Source organism: Lissotriton vulgaris, chromosome 10, assembly GCF_964263255.1.
Source record: "Lissotriton vulgaris chromosome 10, aLisVul1.2, whole genome shotgun sequence".
In the NCBI taxonomy this organism is placed as follows: Eukaryota; Metazoa; Chordata; class Amphibia; order Caudata; family Salamandridae; genus Lissotriton; species Lissotriton vulgaris.
Genome location: NC_141698.1, coordinates 437,206,540 through 437,221,542, shown reverse-complemented (window position 1 = coordinate 437,221,542; position 15,003 = coordinate 437,206,540). Strand labels below are relative to the sequence as shown.

The 15,003-nt window shown below is 42.2% G+C and overlaps 1 protein-coding gene across 1 annotated transcript in view; it reads right to left on the bottom strand.

The window, feature by feature from the left end:
- Positions 1 to 15,003, bottom strand: part of LOC147685369 (netrin-3) — a 197,818-nt gene that overhangs the window by 60,343 nt on the left and 122,472 nt on the right. Inside the window, exon 3 of the mRNA XM_086941291.1 lies at positions 1,093 to 1,281. Within this exon, the coding sequence (XP_086797417.1) occupies positions 1,093 to 1,281 (189 nt within the window). The remainder of the gene's footprint in view (positions 1 to 1,092; positions 1,282 to 15,003) is intronic.

Sequence of the window (15,003 nt, the reverse complement as noted above, 5' to 3'; positions counted from 1 at the left end):
AAACATCCTAAGATTAGAATAAGCCAGTTAACATTACCCAGGTGCTAAGGAATATAGGGCCTGTCAGATATTACTAATTACCTTTACAGGGCCTCTTATCCAGGTCTTGCATTTGCTCAAAATCCTGATACACGATGGATTCCTAACCACTAGGTTGTTACTAAAGGCTAAAATAATGCCAGTAATATCAGTGATTGCTGTTATTGCGATTATTGCCATGAATTATTTCCATATTTATGAACTCTCTAAACCACTGGTTTCTTGCTGAAGCGGAGGCTTTAACCTGTTTTAAAGCAATTACCATTGGCTGAACTATATTGAAATACCATATTTGGCTAGTTACTTGGATTTTCACACTTCAAACCTATCTCTGCTAGTTATTAGACATTCAGCCTGGTATCGGGATTAACGGTATGCCAACCCCAATATGGTTTTCTGACTTGTCAGACACCCTCCACTGTTTGTATCTTCCATAGAGTCTAGATTTGCACTGAACATTTGTAAATATTTTGGATTATGGTGGTCAGTGCTTCCTGCTCCAATTCTTTATGATCCCATATGCTACTGCTCTAATTTTATTGGTCTGTCATTTCTAAGCTCTTGCAAAGGATCATATTCCGTCACAGGAACTCCATTCTTCAAAAGTGCCCTATTCCCATGTCTCAGGAGACATCCCAGCAGAATGAGTAGTGGCCGAAAGACTTTGTCTCAAGTGCCAACCTGCCACCTATGCAAACCTATGCTAATAGAAGCCAGGCAGCGAATGAGCACATGCAAATTCTAAAAAGAGAGAGCACTCTCAATTGGCCACCCAATCACGAACAGGCTTTGGCCTGTCAACTGTACTTGTGCACATTCACAGCCAAGGTACGTGTCCCCCCACAACCCAAAGAAGTTTGCTGGATACATATGGCGCATTGTCAAGCAAACACAAAGAGTGCCTGCAGATAATACTAATGGCAATCCCCACTAGATAAATGGCTGTTGAAACAGGGGATATATGAATAACCATATGAAAAAAGTATGTTGGCCCCTCCTTACGGAAGAGGGTTTTTTTCAAGACTAAGCGCCCATTGTTGAATGTTTTCATACCTTTGCAGGCTTTGCGGTCCGTGATGATCTTGCTCATGTCCCTGTAGAATCCCTCTTTGCAGTAATGGCAGTGACGGCCCGCGGTATTGTGCCGGCAGTTCAGGCACACTCCGCCACTCTTCCTACCGGACAGCTTGTAGAGCTCCATGTTGAAGCGGCACCGCCGGGCGTGCAAGTTACAGTTGCAAGCTGCAAATGGATAAAGCAAAGAAAAATGTCATTTTTGATGCAACCAAACACAGACAACCACATACACGAAACCATTGTTTGACATTGCACCATGCCTTGAGACCCTCACAGGTGAGTAATGCGCTTTATAAACCCCTGATTGATTGATCCTCCTACACGAGGACCTGTACAGGACTCACAACTCAGACATTGTTGATACTGTGCGGACTCACTTGGTCTCTAATCACCAAGCATCTTTGTTTAATCCTCTTCCACATAAGGATAATCACGGTTTCTTTCAGGAGACACATACAACACAGGCTACAGAGACCACATAAAATAATCCCAGGTGAACAAAGTGACAACAAACAGATTCACGCACACAGATAGCCCCAACATAGGCAGCGTGATTACAGAGGTTGCGCAGGCAACAGTCTGATTTGGTCCTTTCAGGTCTTGCCTACCAGTCTCCGCTACCAGACAGCACTGGCTGTCTGGTTGTCAAAGACGTGTTGTGAACCCACATCGGGCTTACAGTCCGCCCTGCTTACCATTGGTTGGCTTTATCGTCACTCATTTATTTGCTTCATATTCAATGCTTTGTCTTTCTCTTCTTGTGTTTGTCCCTCCCCTGAAGCGTCCTCACTTTACCATTCCTTTCATTGGCTGACTTGTATCCTTCCACTGCTCACATTTAGGGAACTACTTTTTTCTTTTTGGTTAATTACCCAATGAGAGCACATGTTTACCAGCTCTTTCCCTGGTGTTTTGTGATGCATACATGCGCCTACTGAATGACACAACCGGCCACAGTGGTAACATCATGCCATCTTTTTTTCTTATTTTTTATTTTGTGGACGCTGTTCAGCATTGACAAAGAAGCATTTTGCTTTGGCATACTGCATTGGCAAAGCCAATAGTTCCATAAGGCTAGAGCTGTAGCCTTTGGCAATGCTCGTTTTTAAAGCCAGCTAATAAAAAAACCTAAACCGGATTCATTGAATACAATGCAAATTGGGAACACTGTAGTGAAAAACATTAATTGTCTCATATAGCACATGGTGTAACAATTGATACCACCCTCGCCTCTCAAACCTGAAATATACTATGGTAATCAAAGCAAGTGGCAAAAATAGATTATTTAGCAAGGCCATTACAAGACTGGCAATTAGCCAATACCAGAAACCTCTGCATGTTTGTAGGGCATTATATTGCATAATCAAGGACTTTAGGTATGGTGGTTAAGAGAGCTCAGGTCCAAACAGAAGATACAAGCATTACAGCTTTGTCAATGTTTTTTTTCTCCACACTTTGCAATCTCTGGGCATTGCAAGGCGGCCATCTTGCAAATAATTTTTATTAAACTGAAAAAAAAACACTCACAGATGACCCCTGCTAATGCATACACATTCACAGAGGTTGGTTATTGATTTTCTATGGGTTCAGTACAGTCAATATAAGACAGCCGTCATGCGTGCACATGCAAAGGAGGTGGCCATCTTGAAAGATTTTTTCTTGCAGAAAAAGAAAAGTAATTTAAAGATGGCATCTGTGCATGCACACAAGGTGGCCACCTTTTTACTTCATTTTTAATTTAACATTCTAAGATTAATTTGGAATTTTGTGTAACATGATAGCTGGTTTCTTGGACTCTCAACACAACAGCACACTTTTCGGCTAAATGTTACACATCCTGTTCAGGTTTTTATTTCTGTGATTTTTTTGGGACATACTTACAAATTGGCCCTCCCTTAGGAGTGATGGTGTTAATGTAAGATGTATGCTGGACAATTGTATCCGTTAGCCCTATTCCTCTCAGCCACAAATGGGTCCAGCACATAGAGCAGCTGAAGAAAACATGAATAAGGGCAAGGCTGAAACTAGAGACATTCACTGATAAAAAGCTAGAGACAACACCGATGATAAAAATATGTTGCAGAAGTCAGAATCAGAAACATATTGGCCTTATGGGTAGTGAGCACTGCTCATCAATATGAACAATAGAGAAGGCAATGCTTGACAAGCAGGGTCTCCCCAACCAGTCGTTCTACCTTTAGTCACCTCCTGTAGATGGAGTCTACCTTAAAGTCGTAGCCTATCAGTTGCCCACACATAGTATAGATCACAAGCTTCTCTTCTCTGCCCACCTAGTTGATGTTTATCTATTTATGTAGGTGCCCCAGTGCAATAAATGCCCACCCATGGCTTTCCTCCTTTGGAGGATTTGACCGTGCCGGTCCCTGCCTCAGACATGTGTAAGAGGCAGCTATAAACAAACTAACTCAGTCGCTAACATCTTAGAAGGCAGATCTTAGGCAGATAATGACCATCAAGGCCATCAAGAATGCCCAATTTACTGCCTAGGCCAAGGCCATAAAGAATGCCCAATTTACTGTCAGGACCATCAATAATGCCCAATGTACTGCCTAGGTTAAAATATGATCACCCTACATGTTCTCCAGCTTCAGCCTTCTTTATTCCATAGGACACACCCCAATTTCTAACGCCGGCCTGTTTTTCGCACTCATTTGTTTTCTTTAACTTCAGCATTCCTGCAAGGTGAATATTTTATAACATTTCCTATAGATTTTCTCCTCCGTTTGCCATTCTTCAGTCTCATGTAGCGGCCTTGGACTCAAGGAGTGACCTTCCACAGACCAATACTGGACTCTTCTAGTGCACAAGATCCCCTTATGAAAGCTTCTATTAAGACCCAATCCGTCTTTTTCCAGTGTACACGTTTACAAGTTGACTCCTCTCCGCGGAGGTCTTGTAGCTTACACCATTCAAAAACTAAAGGCACAATCTGTTTTTGGGCTAAGTTTTGAAAAGTTTCCCATTTTCGACCTTTGTGAAGTTTCCAGGTTTTTGCTCCCGCCCTCCCAAAAAGAGTTGTTCCAAGTTGTAAGAGTGACAGATATTTCTCTAATCGAAATCAGTTAAGCGGGAACATATATGCTGGATTTTTCTTTGCAAATTTACCCGTGGTTGAGCTTTTGCATGCACAATGGAGAATGATCGCCAAGGTTTCTCGAAAAGTTTACTTCATGCAAAGGATTTTCTTGCACAGAAGAAGAACACCAAGTTCCTCACTCAATGCGGTATTCCGGCTCCCGGAAAAACCAATCAGTAATTAGAGCAACGGGAATATCACACCATTCCAACTTTAGCTCTGAATGTGCCTTGCCAAATGGGGACTTACATGGGCATCTATGGTCCCAGACAGTATTTTCCTAGTAAATCTTTATTTTTTAGTAATATCCTAACTGAACATTTCTCCAGTTTTTGTGCTGCTGAAATGTAACGCGGGAAAAGATCGGGAGTGCAATATTCGTACACTATTCACATCCCAATTAAGCGGATACTGAATTGGTTATTGTGAAATATATCTAGTTCAGAACAATTGTGATTGTATCATGAGCAGGGCACAAGTCAATGGTACACACAGGTAAGCGGTGTCCACCCACTATTTTCACAGAGTGGACACCGTCCACCCTGCCAAGAAAGTTGGCCCCACTAAAATATGCTGAACTCTTCCCAGTGATACTGGTACACATTCTGAAGTGCCTGCACGTTGTCTGCTTTCGTTCCAAGCAGCAACCGTGGAGGCAGCGAGGGGGCTATGCTATTTTATATTTCAGCTGGGCACAAAACAAAGGCCGCAGTTAAGGGGCCTCTAGACCTTCTTTTGTTCAAGTATCCTGGCTGGGAGCTATCTGGAGCCTCACACCTAGAAGCAATGCATTTGAAGGGAAAGAAATGCACACAACTTATTGTTACTTCACAAGTACTTAAGAGAGGCATGGTTTTGACTTTGTTCAGTCCCTATATATAAGAGATTTGAATTCACTATAAGAATGCCAGATGTGTTAGTCTCTCACAGTATTTACACAAATAACAATTTAAATACAACTATTTTGTTTTATTTCTTTTATATAGCTAATCATCCCAATGCAGCATGTCAGAGCGCTTTACAACACAGGTATACATTGACAATAAACCATATAAATGTAAATGTAATCAGCGTCCAGGATGTGTTAGATAAGACAGTGAGGGTTTCAAGGTGTAGGAGTCACATGTCCTTAATAGCTCACTGTGCTTTATGAGAAGGATTGCAATTTATGAATTGCAAGTGACAAAAGAATCTCTTTGTTCAAAGCAGTAACCCACTTACCCATCTACATAAAATACAAATCAGTCCTCTGCATGTCACATTTGCCGGAGACATGTTAACACTCTATGCTACTTTGATTAAAAACTGAGGCTAGACAAAACACAGATCTCTCCCGCTAATGCGTTAACCTCAAGAGTTATTTTACCATTAATATTTTCCTTGAGATTAAATGGACACATAAATCGCTGCAGCAGGTGCCTTAACCCCATAAGATATTTTAAAATGCAGACTCTGCCACCAATTAAGCAGAACAGATTTACTGTGAAATTTCTCTTTGTTAGCAATTTCTTTGTGGTAGAGTTTTTTTTTTAAATGTATAAATTGAGGCCCAAATTTTGCGTTTGGGTTGCATCACTTTTTTTAAGCACAACCTGACACAAAATCTCATTTGTTAAAGCTTGTAATGCACTCAAATGTACTCATCCTAAACATATGTTTGAGGTGTTAAGAACAGATGTCACTTCTTGTGAGGACACTTCCTGTGATGTCACATGTGATTTCATACTCCGTGATGTCATGCGCTGTGAAGTCATTTGCATACTCCCTAACTTGGTTAGTCCCCCCACTTTTTATTAAGGACTTGTGCCCTGATCACGTGTACGTGCATGGCAACAATTGTTGCAAAAGTTGCACGTTTTGCGTGAACTGGCAAAGCAAAATAAATTTCCAAGCTGCAAAGTCTTGCAAAGACCTTTGTGGAGGTTGAAAACATATCTGCAACTTTATACACCTTTAACCCCTTCCACGCTCATGACGGAACGGTTCCGTCATGAGCGTCGTTTGGGCTGTGCTCATGATGGAACCGTTCCGTCATGACCACACCCGTTTTTAAGAACGTTCAGCACAGTGCGAAAATTCGCGCCGCGCTGAACGGGTTAAAGAGAGCACTAATCTCCTGTTGAGGACTGGTAAGCAGGAAAGCATGCTCCAAGTTTGTTTTCCAGGTCTAGACCATACAACAGATGAAGGTTTCGTCGCTGAACAAATTACACCCTATAATACCTCAGGAAGCTGACAATGCTCAGCACGAGGCCTTCTGAATAGTACAGAGGAAGCATTCCGAGTGGACGCATTAATCCAGGCCACACTATCAGAACTGGGCACAGTACAAAGGGGGCTCCAAATCTGGATGCAATACCCTACATGTGGCTTCTAGAGGGAGCTTCCCTGGTAAGGCCTTTTGAATTAGACAGAATGGTAAAGGATATGCCTACAAAAATAGACACAAGACTGCAAGGAAAGTGACAAGAAACCTCCGGCTCACTTGTGTATTAACAACAAACCTCCGGTTCACTGTTGTATTAACAGTAGCACCTGTGAGCTTAGCGGCCTCTCTGTTTCCATGTTTGCCGTTCAAATTAACAAGCCCCTGGCTCTCTGCTCACTTCAGAGCTTTGAAGTCTGGGAGTTTTAATTGGATTTGAACGGCTTATTTTCCTGGGGTTTCCAGTTCTGCAACATCACAGGCAGTTCAGAGGATATGAAGGGACCTGGAGGTGTCGCCTTCACAGCCTGTTGCCGCCCCCAAGAGTGGTGTGTGGTCACCATCTGCTCCTGGGTGATTGTAAGCAGTGGCGGCCATTACTGTTCTCTTCCAGGAAGAGACTGAAGGGGAATCCAGGCAAAAAAATATGGATGGGGGAATAATCTACAATATCGCACCAAACACCTGGCCACATTGCATCACAGCATACCCAATAGCATAACCAAATACAATAACCAATATAACATACCAAGAGATCAAACTAGATCACATACATGACACACAGAACACACAGCAAAATCCAAATTCACAGCACCACCGCCACTCTGCATGCAGAGACGTAACGCATAATTATGCCCTCCTTTGTATAATGTGATCAGTGGCCCTGAATTTCCCATACCTGACAATACTTATCATTTAATGGGGTCCCCTTGAAGGTTTCGGGTGCACCCCGGCATTACGCCCCGGACTACATAAGAAAACATTGTATGCCATAAAATCAATACACTGAATACCACACACCGACCATACCACATAATGCTAACACCACATCACATTTACCACACCACATAATTTCAAAATACACATCATACCACACCAAACAACATCTAGTATTCGAAACATCACCCTGTTTCACATCACACTCCTGTATCACACATCATAAATGTCATACAGACACAAACTTAAGGAGGTGGAAAGACAGAACTGGTAACATGCCAGCCAAGCCTCATTAAACAGCAGAATACTGAGATTCACAAGTACACAGCAAGGGGCATTACTTGCCAGACTGGAGAGGCTCCCACCAACATATGTGGTCTGTAAAGCTTGGTTATGCTCAGGTGAAATCTTGAGGGTGAGTAGGCTTGTTGTTCTGAAAGTGAATTGTCTGGGCAAAACACATTAACTAAACCAAGGGCCCAACATCAAAAAACATCCCCTCACCCAATATTATAAAATACCCATCCCAAACGTAACAACACTCATCGTGTACAGGCAAAAAACATACCCCACCACACAAACTATACCCAAAATCATGCTCTACCATTTTGCACCATATTGTGGTTTACACCACAGAACCTCACTTCACACCTAGTGTAATCATAGAACATCGCTTCAGAAACCACGTGCCACCACATAACCCCCCACATCGTACAAAACTATGCAGCTCCACACCACATCTCTCACAACCACACCATTCCACCCTGCATTACATTAAACCAGATAGGGCAACTTATTTTTACTATACAGTACCACGCACAATACAAAACAATCTACACAATATTACATTCTCTGGAGATACACATAGTTAGCTGTGTGTGTTACAATGCTGAAACTATATTTTCAATGTGAATTTTCTACTTGGAAAATCAGAATTGAGATGCATATTGCCACAGGGTCCAGTTTAGTCTAGGTTGTTCTAATTAGCCAATCACAGTCAATGACTGGAGTAATTCAGATGCATTTGGATTTTCTAGGACAATCAGCAGCTTAGTCATGTCAACCGCTGGCAGCCACAGGCAATGTCTTCCATTTTAATAAAACAAATGTGGTTCTTGGAGAGGATGATCACCATAACCAGATGACAAGTGGGAGGCTGCTGGGGACAAGAAGTGCCAACTTGGTCTAAAAACCTGCACAACGTCCCACCAAAGCAGGAAGACTGAGAGATTAAATGTAAATTGAGTTCATCAAGGTCTGCATCTGGAACCTCAAATGACAGGAACTGAATAATCATGCACAGGTTGTATATCATGCTTATTTCAGCAAGAACCACAAACAGATTGCAATTGCACCCAATGCACTGAATCATGTGCAACAAAAATTATACAATCTGCACTCTTTCCATCATGTGTCGAGTGTGACAAAACAGCGTGACTTCAAGTTTTGCAATGCCTGCTTAGTACAGCTACACAGGTACTGGAAGCAACACCATGTGTACCAAGTCTGAGGAATTCAGAAACACTGCACCATTTCTATTTTATGATTAGCAAAAGTACATACACACACACACACACACACAAACAGTAAATCCTACACTAGTTGCATCATATGCTCAGATTAGGGAGACACAGATAATATAACCTGCACTATTGTTATCATGCCCCAGACAGGCAGACAGAAGCACATACCTACATTTCTATATATATTACCTACTGGTGGTTGCCAGAAGGTAGTTACAGTTAGGACCTAGTTTCCATAGGAAAAGCAGTTCTTGCTTCGCTAATAACTTTGTCGCCGTTTAACGAATCTTCACACATTTTCCCAACAAGTATGCCAGGCACTTCAGCTGCTGTCTGGAAAGTTTCTGGGGGATTCATCAAGCAGAGGATGATAAAAAGGGGAGAGGGGAAATGCGTTTTTCACATGCAATTTCCCATAGGGATTTTAGGTACGACTACAGCCCGAACCTCTGAACAGAATTACACCAAATTTAGCAGAAAGTTATATCTTGATCCAGAAAGAGTGCTTTTTGTTATTTGGTTTAAATCTGTTCAGTAGTTTGAGTTATTAAAGAAAAAAATATGTATTCATATCTAGAGACATGGATCCACTGCAGATCCACCGTAAAGGACCCGCAGATCCATGCATGAACAACAATGCCGTGATTGGTTGATCTCAACTTAAGAGAAAAGTTGCTGCCTCCATTTAGTGAATCGAGACACAGTTCCTGAGTGGAGGGGGAATAAAGTAAAATTAGGATATAAGGGGTCAGGATAGAGGTATCCTGACCCCATGGGACTGATGGAGGGATCTGTGAGGGATACCTCATGGGGACGAAATTGTGGAAAAACATTTTTTTTGCATACACAAGGATCCGTTTATCCTTTGCAGCGCTCAGCACTTCCCCAGTGTGAATTCACAGCAGATCCAGACTCCAAATAAAAAAATGCATACATCCACTCACTGACCCACTCACACGCTCACATACCCCCACAACCACTTACACATCTATACAGCCACTCATACAGCCATACAGTCACTCACACATCCACCCAAAAACCCAGAGAGCCACTCACACACCCACTCATAGACCCACACATGCACTCACACACAGCCACTCACACAACCACTCACAAACCCACACAACCACTCACTCACACACTCGGACCCACAAAACCCCCCACTTAAGCACCCACACATCCACTTACACGCTTACTCACACATCTACAAAACCACTCACTCATTCACTCACAGACCCACACAGCCACTCACACGCCCATTTAAACATCCACAGAATGACTCACATACCCATACAGCCACTAACACCCACAAAACCATTCACATATCCACTCGCACAACTGTTCAAACACCCACACACCAACCCACAGATCTACCCACACAACTATACAGCCACTCACCCACATCCACTCATATACTTCACACCCACCCACACAACCACTCACACACCCACACAATCCCAGCCACTCAGACCCACAAACCCCTCCCTAACTCAATCACAGACTCACATGGCCACTCTCAAACCCACTCAACCATACAGCCACTCACAACCCCACTTGCAGACCCATAAACCACTCCTACACCCACCCACAGACCCACATAGCCACTCGCAAACCCACTCTCATCCCCCCACAACCACTGTCACATCCACTCACACACCCATACATCTATTCACACAAACACTCACAAAACCACTCAAACAACCATTCACAGACCCACAAAACCACTCACACACCCATTTCCAGAGACTCAAAACCACTCACACACCCTCTCACAGACCCACACATCCACTCAGAGACACACACAACCATTCAAACACCCACTCACACACCCACACAACCACTCCCACACCCACTCTCACAGCCACTCACACACCGACAGTGATACACTTATAGAATTGCAAAATCATATGTTTCTATTAAATGTGTTGTTGTTTTAGTATTGAATGTGTGCAGTCTAACCAGTAGACCCCTTATCTGATCAAGGATTTGCAGCGGATTTGCGCATCCCTTAAAAGGAATTTTCGAAAAAGAAAGACTTTGTGCATTGTATTTATAGAAATACTACGTAAGATACCTTACCTTAACTTTTAATTTTTAAATATATATTAAGAATGAATATGTGACTAAAATGTATTTATTTCTATACTTGTGAAAATACAGATTTGTAAATTGAACTTGTGGGTCAAATTGTAGTACAATTTATATTACAAAGAACCAGTGAAATTCACTAAAAAACCAAAGGTTACAGGGACATTCTAGTTAGGAAATATAATTTAAAAAGCCTTAAAATGTACTGAAAAGAGCAAAGGTTACAGAGATGTTACAGTTAGGTTCAGATTTTACACACAGTAAACCATAGAAAGTCAGCAGCTAGCGTTATACTTATCTCAAGGAACTATAACTGGGCCCTAAAGTAACCATACCTCATGCCCTTGCAATGCATTGCTAATTACCACACATTTTACATCACTCATGACATCTTCTATTACACCATTGAAAATATCATTGCAACATTTTCAGTGAAATTATTGATGAGAAGTTACTTGAGATAACAATTAGTATAACTGCTGAATATCTCAGGTTTTGTGCGTGTAAAATCTAAACCTAACTATAATGTCTCTGTAACCTTCGTTTTTTTCAGTGAGAAATATATTTTTTTTATTGTAGACTATGTGAAATTAGTTTTTCAAGACTACCGCGGGTCATTTCTAGTTCTAAGTACTTTAGCTTTAGACTGTCTGAGCTAACTCTTCATCTAGCAAGACCTCAAAAAAGTATGTCTAAAGTGATGGATGCAAAATGCCCTTGAACATGCTTCAATAGCTTTGTCTTTGCATTATTCAAGACCAGGCAGTCTGCGGCCTTTGATCGTGCTCAGCTTACTATGTTTGAAGTTTCTTGCCCACCGATGTGATACCAAACCTGCAATGGTTGTACCAAGCCACATTGATCATGTGAGGAAAATACATTAACCTGGCAGGTAGTCTACAGAGCTCGTCGGTACCCTTGTCATTACACATGTGCTGCAGTATTCAGGAATACCTGCACATCCATATGTCTTTCCCATAACTATCTAAGTTCACTGACTGGATAGTTGTAAATATACCTTTTCTATAGAAATAGGTGCCTGCTTTAAGGTGAATAATATGTCTTTGTGCAAACATTTCATCCAAAAAAGGCTGCTTTGGGCCCAAATAAATGTAATGACACCACATCCATGGAGCCTGGCAGCTCTCAAAATCCACATAACCTTATTATAGCATGTCCTAGGCTCAAGAGGTCTACTTGGGGTTTGCTCACCATGTATCAAGGCCAATACACATTCACATTTAAACAGGTATGCTTTGTATCAAAGTTAAACTCAAGCAAATTGTAATGATTGTAATCAATTACCAAAAGGTATGCACCTTCTTTTTCACTGATCACATCACCGGAACACCAACTATATGCCCTTTTTACGAAGAACTGTTGTGAAGCCTACAGTAGGCAATTATGTTATGTTTTGTCTTTTTATGGTATACCTGGTCATGGCTTCAGCATTGCTCCAGGCCATAATCTATTTTAGTTACTGGTCAAGCATAATAGCTTGACAGGTGTAAGACATTTGCAGGACCCTTAAAAATAATAGGTTAAGAGGACAACCTTGTCATTATACTCTCATGTCCATACTGCTCTGAAACACCTATATTCTAGGGTTGATCCATTGCTTACCATTGATACACTTCATTGTCCCTATCAAACAATCAATCAATCAGGGAATTGTAAGCGTGCTACTCACCCCTGACGGTCTAATGGTGCTGGGGGATGGGGGGGTGGGGGGGTGTCTGCAGGTCTTTTTCGTTCCTATGTCCCAGTAATTTTTAACAAAAACCATTGTATAATTGACAGTATGATGTTTTAATAATAATTTTTTTTAAATGATGAATGTTTTTTGCGTTTGTAAAAACCTAGAATAAATTTGTAATTTTGTACATGTTGTGACTTATTATAAATTGTTTGCATTATGTTTTTTAAATAAATAATTGATCAATATTTTTATACAACAACACTATTGTTTCATGTTTTTGCTGATACTTGTGGGCACCATTTTCATTGAAGTGTAAATTTGGTAACTACTGTAACACTACAAACCCCCTTGCTTCTCTAGGGAAGACCCCATGACTAATTAAAGATTTGATAAATAGTGAATCCAGGAGAAGGAACTCTGAATTTTTGCTACAGCTGCTGTAGGCAGCCTTCCATTTTGTGTGTTTGTCCCATCCCTGGAGCTTGATTGAATGACATGGGCCCCTCCACTGCTCATTTTGTAGGCGCTGCAATTTTCTTTGTATTTAAGCACCCTACTCAAGTGCGTCTTCTCAGATGGCTCATTCGTGTACTTCTCACTCCTCTATGCTCCTCATGAATTTGCGTTGGGTTGCTGCCACCCACCTTTGTTTCTTCTGTGGGCCATGTTGCCTTGCTCCCACCATTCCTTCCATCCGGTTGTCTATGTAGACGTGGTCCTACCCTCCCTCCTGTTGTCTGTGTTGACTTGCCACTGCCCTCCCTCCTATTGTCTATGCTGCCCAACTAGCCCCTGCCCTCCTTTTGTCCATGTTGCCTCGCTCCCACCCTTGCTCCCGTTATCCATGCTGGCTTGCACTGGTATCACCTACCATCCCATTGTTTGTGTTGCCCTGCTCTGAAACCCCAATATAACTTTACAGCAAAAAAGCACTATTATGGGGACATTGCGCTAGCGCTTTGTTCCCCCTTCTCCTTCCATTGTCCACGTTGGCCCTCCTACATGTCAGTCCTCCCTCAGTTTTCTGTATTCCCCATAGTTGCCATAACACATAAAAAGTGAACTATAATGCAGACAGCACTGGCTGTGTCGTAGAGCTTTCCCCCAACCCCCTTCCTTTGTTTATTTTTGTTGTCCGTGTTACCCACGCCCTCCGTAATAACAAAAAAATGGCCTATGATGTGGACATCACATGCCACATCCTATTATTTTTGCTTCCCCTCCATTCCTCCTTGTTGACTCGCGCCCAGCCCGCCTACAAGCAAAAAAAAAAGCCATGATGCGGCCAGCACTGGCTGCGCCATACCGTTTCCCTCCAACTTTCAGCCATGCGGCTGTACAACATGGCTAAAAAAACATTAACAAAGCCAATACTAACGTTAATTAAGACGAATGAGTGAGTTTTAAAATGGGTGCAAATGCACTTTGCTCTGGTTTTAACGGTAACACACATTTGGAGCTCGGCACAAATTGCGCCTCATTCTGCTCTTTGCACAGGCATTTATGGGTTGTCAAAAATTAAAAAGAAGAAATGTTTTAATCTGTGCAAAAGCAAGCTTGCACTAATTGACTCATTTTATAACATTGCGGAGTAAATTGAGCGGACAACACCCCTTCTTCTGGCACTGGCTTTTATTGTCATTTGCACCAGGGTGTTTTTGTGCCTATTGTCCACATTGGAGTCTAAATGACCATTCAAGTAGGCATACTGAGAAATAGCAGTGCTTAATTTGAGCCAGTGGTTTCCGGTACTGGGCACCGGTACCTAATTGCCAGCACAGAGGCTAATGACAGTCTGCCACATGGTGACGCTGTCTGGCTGATTTAGGTATGAGCACAACAGACATTTATGAGTTCAGTTTACATTTACAATGACTGATACCTGCTCCCCAAGCCATTCTTATAGCTTTGAGAGCCTAGAATAGTCTGAATTGTCACACTTGTGAGAGTGTGATGGTTAGTAGCTGTGTTTGTACTGTCATTAGCAGCTGACGGGAGAGATGTGTGGTGCAAGCTGCAGTGACTTCCAGACAAGCGCCCCTGCACTTACTCTTTTACAAATTAAGCACTGAGAAATAGCAAGCAACAGACAGGCGCCAAGAGAAGAATCAATTCGTAGAGTGTAGGCTACAAATCACTTCACTAACTAAAAGAAATGCATCCCTTGTGTCTGCACAGTAAATAATTTGGCAGGAGAGCCCCGCCATTTGGAAGACATTGCTCCAGCTAGGGTGGCGCAATCTGTACATCTGGGCATCACCTGCAGAGGGAGCGAAGATTGGCGAGTACAGATGTGCTCCTGGGTGAGAGCTCGAAGCCGGGGGGCGATTGAAAGCAG